Source organism: Gobio gobio, assembly GCF_949357685.1.
Source record: "Gobio gobio genome assembly, chromosome: 22".
Classification (NCBI taxonomy): Eukaryota; Metazoa; Chordata; class Actinopteri; order Cypriniformes; family Gobionidae; genus Gobio; species Gobio gobio.
Window position 1 is genome coordinate 48,161,364 of NC_137118.1, and position 6,000 is coordinate 48,167,363.

The window sequence follows — 6,000 nt, forward strand, 5'->3', positions numbered from 1 at the left end:
TTCTGAGGGTTCTCTGTGTTTCTGAGGGTTCTCTGTGTTTCTGAGCGTTCTCTGTGTTTCTGAGGGTTCTCTGCGTTTATTAGGGTTCTCTGTGTTCCTGAGGGTTCTCTGTGTTCCCGATGGTTCTCTGTGTTTCTGAGGGTTCTCTGTGTTTCTGAGGGTTCTCTGTGTTTCTGAGCGTTCTCTGTGTTTCTGAGGGTTCTCTGCGTTTATGAGGGTTCTCTGTGTTTCTGAGGGTTCTATGTGTTTCTGAGGGTTCTCTGTGTTTCTGAGCGTTCTCTGCGTTTCTGAGGGTTCTCTGCGTTTATGAGGGTTCTCTGTGTTCCTGAGGGTTCTCTGTGTTCCGGGGGGGTTCTCTGTGTTCCTGAGGGTTCTCTGTGTTCCGGGGGGGGGGGGGGTTCTCTGTGTTCCTGAGGGTTTTCTGTGTTCCTGAGGGTTCTCTGTGTTTCTGGGGGTTCTCTGTGTTCCCGGGGGTTCTCTGTGTTCCCGAGGGTTCTCTGTGTTCCTAATGGTTCTCTGTGTTCCTGAGGGTTCTCTGTGTTCCCGGGGGTTCTCTGTGTTTCTGAGGGTTCTCTGCGTTTCTGAGGGTTCTCTGTGTTCCTGAGGGTTCTCTGTGTCCCTGAGGGTTCTCTGTGTTTCGGAGGGTTTTCTGCGTTTCTGAGGGTTCTCTGTGTTCCTGAGGGTTCTCTGCATTTCTGAAGGTTCTCTGTGTTCCTGAGGGTTCTCTGTGTTTCTGAGGGTTCTCTGTGTTTCTGAGGGTTCTCTGTGTTTCTGAGGGTTCTCTGCGTTTCTGAGGGTTCTCTGTGTTCCTGAGGGTTCTCTGTGTTCCTGAGGGTTCTCTGTGTTCCTGAGGGTTCTCTGTGTTCCTGAGGGTTCCCGAGCACTGAAGCTCCATGTGTGTGTTGGTTCTTACAGGACGAGGTCTGGCAGCAGTGCTGTAGGAGACACCGGACCCAGAGACCCCTCAGAGCTGGAGAAATTCAAACAGGTCAGCAGCTCCATCACACACACACACACACACACACACGTTTCTCTCTTGAACAGACTGACTGACTAAAGCCTGATGTGTCTGACCACAGGACATCCTGGAGGAGATGCGCAAAGAGCTGCAGAAGGCCAAAGAGGACATCATCAGCGGTCAGTGCTCTGGGGTTCCTGAGGGAAATGCAGTGTGGATCTTGAGGGAAATGCAGTGCAGATCGAGGGAAATGCAGTGCGGATCTTGAGGGAAATGCAGTGCGGATCGAGGGAAATGCAGTGCGGATCTTGAGGGAAATGCAGTGCAGATCTTGAGGGAAATGCAGTGTGGATCTTGAGGGAAATGCAGTGCAGATCTTGAGGGAAATGCAGTGTGGATCTTGAGGGAAATGCAGTGCGGATCTTGAGGGAAATGCAGATCTTGAGGGAAATGCAGATCTTGAGGGAAATGCAGATCTTGAGGGAAATGCAGTGTGGATCTTGAGGGAAATGTAGTGTGGATCTTGAGGGAAATGCAGTGCGGATCGAGGGAAATGCAGTGTGGACCTTGAGGGAAATGCAGTGTGGATCTTGAGGGAAATGCAGTGCAGATCTTGAGGGAAATGCAGTGTGGATCTTGAGGGAAATGCAGTGCGGATCTTGAGGGAAATGCAGTGCGGATCTTGAGGGAAATGCAGTGTGGATCTTGAGGGAAATGCAGTGCGGATCTTGAGGGAAATGCAGATCTTGAGGGAAATGCAGATCTTGAGGGAAATGCAGATCTTGAGGGAAATGCAGTGTGGATCTTGAGGGAAATGTAGTGTGGATCTTGAGGGAAATGCAGTGCGGATCTTGTGTTGACGCTGGGGTTGTTGTGTTTCGTCCACAGCTCTGCTGGAGGAGCTGCAGAGGAGCAGTGTGGTGTAGCGGCGGAACATCGGCCGATGAAGAGACGACTGCTCAAACCACAGACACAAGACGCTTTGTTCTTATGCACTGCAAAAATCACCTTCTGCCTCAGTATTTTTGAACAAAAATTTTTTACTTTTACTTGAGAAGCCAAATGACATCAGATATTAAATCTTGTTTTGCACACACCAGCCCAAACAATTCATATTAATTTGAAATATTACCAAATAAAGCACAAAAAAACTTAACTAAGTTCCCTGCATCTTCCCGGTCCGCCTCATCGATCTCCCCCGCCGAGCTTCTTGAAGTGCGTCAGAAATATAACACGTGATCAGTTTAACGTTGGGAATTTGTTGTGTCGTGTCGCCTCTCACCGCATCTAATGTAGACAGGATTGCTTTGATTTTTTAGGGTGCTTGGCCGCTCGCTCCAGGTGTAGACACAGTGAAAGTTTCCTGATCATTTATGACGGATGGCCGAATTGTAGGGTCATTAAAAACAGAAGCCCTCTGATGCAGGCAAGATAAGGGAAACACTGCAAAAATGCTCTTCTTATGTAGTATTTTTGTCTTGTTTCTAGTCTAAATATCTAAAAATTCTTAAACCAAGATGCATTTACTAGAGTAAAATAATATTTTTTCTTAAGTGAGTTTATGCTTAAAACAAGCTAAATTATCTGCCAATGGGGTGAGAAAAATAATCTTGTTTCTGATTGAAATCTTGTTTCTTGTTTCTGTCCCAATCAGGAATAAAATCATTTTTCTCACCCCATTTGGCAGATAATTGTGCTAGTTTTAAGCTAAAACTCACTTCATTCTGATTTTTTCCCCCCAGAAAACAAGAAAAAAATGATCTAATGTATTTTACTAGTAAATACTAGTGCTGTCAAACGATTAAAATATTTAATCGCGATTAATCGCATTAATGTCATAGTTAACTCACAATTAATCACAATTAATCGCACATTTTTATTTATTCTAAATGTCCCTTGATTTCTTTTTGTCCCATTATTTTTTCTTATTTTAATGCTCTTATCAACATAGAAAAGTGGATCGGCTTGCTTTGTTCAAATGTTTGTTTTATTGAAAACAACATTGGCATACTTTAGTGTTCGATTTCACACCAACATTCTCACTTGAAGCAAATAATCTCACACAATGTAACACTGCCCATCAATAAAAGGGTGAAACAAATACTTTGTTGCACAAACAGCCCCTTCAACAGCCCTTTCTAAGGGATCAAAACAGGGTGATACAAAATAAAATTACAAAGTGCACATGCAAGGTAAACTAGGACTCCGCCTATAGTGCAGTTAAACCAGGGGTCCATCCGGACCGCGAAGCCTTTTGACGTAATGAAACAGTTAACGTTGCAATGCTCACTGTTACTACGTTCAGACCCAGACGCGCGGTCAAGCATGCAGTGAAGAAGAGACTGGTGGTGCGCTCACACCGGACGCGAATGACGCGACATGCACACCGCTTAATCCGCGCCGCAGAATGTCTATTTGCGTCTTTGCATTGACTTAAATCACTCGCGCAAAACGCTTCATTCGCGTCTGGTGTGTAGGCTACGCACCATCAGAGCAGAAAGCAGCGCTCAAGACAAGAACTTTTAGTTGAAGACCCCTGAGTTAAATCATGGCTTAATACGTTTCTCATTTCGGCGTCTCACGCTTGCCATCCACGTCTACTCTTTTAATGGCCCAAACGGGCAGCCGCAGCGTGCCTGATGTTTTGTTTCCGGTCTAGCTACATCCGGAGTGGTGTTGTAGTTTTTCTAACGTTACTAGTTGTTGCAACAGCATGTGAAAAAACTACAAAGTTTGTTAGACCAAAAAGAACGTTAATCTCGCGATAAAAAAATTGACGCCGTTAAAATAGGTTTGCGTTAACGCCGTTAATAACGCGTTTAACTGACAGCACTAGTAAATACATCTTGATTTAAGAATTTTTTGATGTTTGGACTGGACACAAGAAAAAAATATTAAATAAGAAGAGGATTTTTTGAAGTGTAAAGACAGAAGTAAAGTGATATAATGAATGAACAGTTTATTTAATTACATAGTGGTAAAATACTAATGTACGCTAATTAATTCCAGTTTTACCTTAAACTATATGCAAGCAGCTGTTCTGGGTTCTCCAGTGGCCACAGACAGTGTATTTTGTCAAAAAAAAAAAAAAAATCATATCTGTTCTTTTAAACGCATGTAATATCACTTTTTTGATAGCCTAATGTTTTTACTCTACAGTTTTAAGGGGACATATGGACATTTTAAAATGTATTTGCAGACATTAGTAATGATATTTATATACAGGTTTATTTAAAATAGCAACATTTTATGTAAATTTCACATTAAATATCTAAATTTCTCAGTTGAATTCATGGTGAAAACATGAATGTGCATATTAGTGGAAGTTTGCTGCCATCTACTGGAAAACAAACACTTTTGCTAGTTCTCAATAGTTTGTGCATGAATGCTAGATGCAATTACTTGTTATTTGTGTTTAGGCTATAATGGGGCGTAGGTGCATTTTTTTTTATAGTTTAACTATCATCAGCCTTTTAAAAAAAATTAATAATAATAATATCATGAACATAATGATGGGGTAGAATGGACTGGACATCACATAAAACAACAACAATAAAAATTAAAAAACATCTATGCATTAAAAAAATAAAACAGTACCAGTGTTTCCGCAACTAAGACTGAAAACATGTAGTGCTAAACCTTGATACAAGGGGTAAAACAAGTAAAATCTCGCCTAGGGCAGCAAATTGGTCAAGGCCGGCCCTGCCATCATGCATCATGTTTGGGAACTCACCTGCCCTGCAATCGCGAGATGTGGAGGAAAACGCTCCACTCGAAGTCAAATACATTCGATATGACTTATAATCTGGCAGTGTTGCACATTTTATTGGCAAAGGCGAGTAGACTGTGATCTTTTATCACTGATGAAGCACCACAAGCCTAAAATGGTGTCTTGTGTTCGTTCAGCTGCTACTGAACACGTTTAATTTAAAATGCTAAGTTTTGAAAATAACAAAGCTCTGTTAGCAGCACTATAAGTGTCCCATCGGGGAATCAAGCGGCCCACACACACTTGCAGTCTTCACACCTTCTTCAGCACTTTGACCAAATACAGGAAATACGTCTGAGTAGACAAGAGGTCTGACCGCGTGTGTGTGTGTGTGTGTGTGTGTGTGTGTGTGTGTGTGTGTGTGTGTGTGTTTGGACAGGGCAAATCTGAAGAGTGTGTGTGTGTGGAGAAATGATTTTCAGCTGCTTGGTGTCAATCAAAAAGACATCATTTAATCTGATATTAATAGACGTGCAGATCATGTTTTTAAATAAATGTAATGTCATTTTGCTTCTCAAGTAAATGCTCGATTTAAGAATATTTAGATGTGGAAACAAGATGCCTTCCTTTAATTACCCTCATATTTTTACACCTGCTGCCTTTCACTTCTCTTTTTTTGCATCTGTGTGTGTGTGTGTGTGTGTGTGTGTGTGTGTGTGTGTGTGTGTGTGTGTGTGTGTGTGTGTGTGTGTGTGTGTGTGTAAACATCTCTATTAATATATGTCTGATCTGCTGCTGTTTATTCCATGTAATGCATGAGTTTTAATCAGCGCTTCATCATGTGCCTCTGAAAGAGTGATGTTTACATCTGTAATAATCAGAACACACGTGTGTGTGTGTGTGTGTGTGTGTGTGTGTGTGTGTGTGTGTGTGTGTGTGTGTAACTGCAGGTTATTTATCATCCACTGTTCTCTGATCTGTGTTTAACCAGGGGTTCACACTGAGAGAGTCAGCGACATGCACAAATCATAAAAACAAAAATGTGATAAATGTATTTATTTAAATAATCTGATAGTACAGCTTTAAAGTGAGGGTAATAGAAATAATAAAAAATAGTTATAGAAGCTAAATATTTTCCATATACATTATAATATTTTTCACCATATAATTTGGGTCTTTATTCACAATGTCTGCCTTGATATGAAAGATTGAAAGCCTGTGTTTTATATCATGAGATGATTGACAGATGTGAGTCTCAGGGAAGTGTTGAGTGTGTGAGATCAACAAACTGTATCTGTTTTAATGTTGTATGTCATTAAAGGTGCAGTGTGTA

At 41.6% G+C, this 6,000-nt stretch overlaps 2 protein-coding genes across 4 annotated transcripts in view; both read left to right on the forward strand.

The window, feature by feature from the left end:
- vaspa (vasodilator stimulated phosphoprotein a) overlaps positions 1–5,423 on the forward strand; it is a 35,239-nt gene extending 29,816 nt beyond the window's left edge. The window contains exons 11-15 of one of the 2 annotated variants that reach the window (XR_013815563.1): positions 916–988; positions 1,080–1,137; positions 1,847–2,553; positions 2,646–2,735; positions 3,795–5,423. Coding sequence is in view for 1 of the 2 variants with exons in the window: in XM_079804327.1 (XP_079660453.1) it covers positions 916–988; positions 1,080–1,137; positions 1,847–1,884 (169 nt within the window). In the remaining variant the exon portion in view is untranslated. Of the gene's footprint in view, positions 1–915; positions 989–1,079; positions 1,138–1,846 lie in introns of both variants that reach the window. The other variant, XM_079804327.1, reaches the window with a different exon arrangement.
- Positions 1,905–6,000, forward strand: part of akt2l (v-akt murine thymoma viral oncogene homolog 2, like) — a 52,563-nt gene continuing 48,467 nt past the window's right edge. For both annotated transcript variants that reach the window (XM_079804318.1, XM_079804320.1), the window contains exon 1: positions 1,905–6,000. This exon is cut by the window's right edge. The gene's annotated coding sequence lies outside the window, so the exon portion shown is untranslated.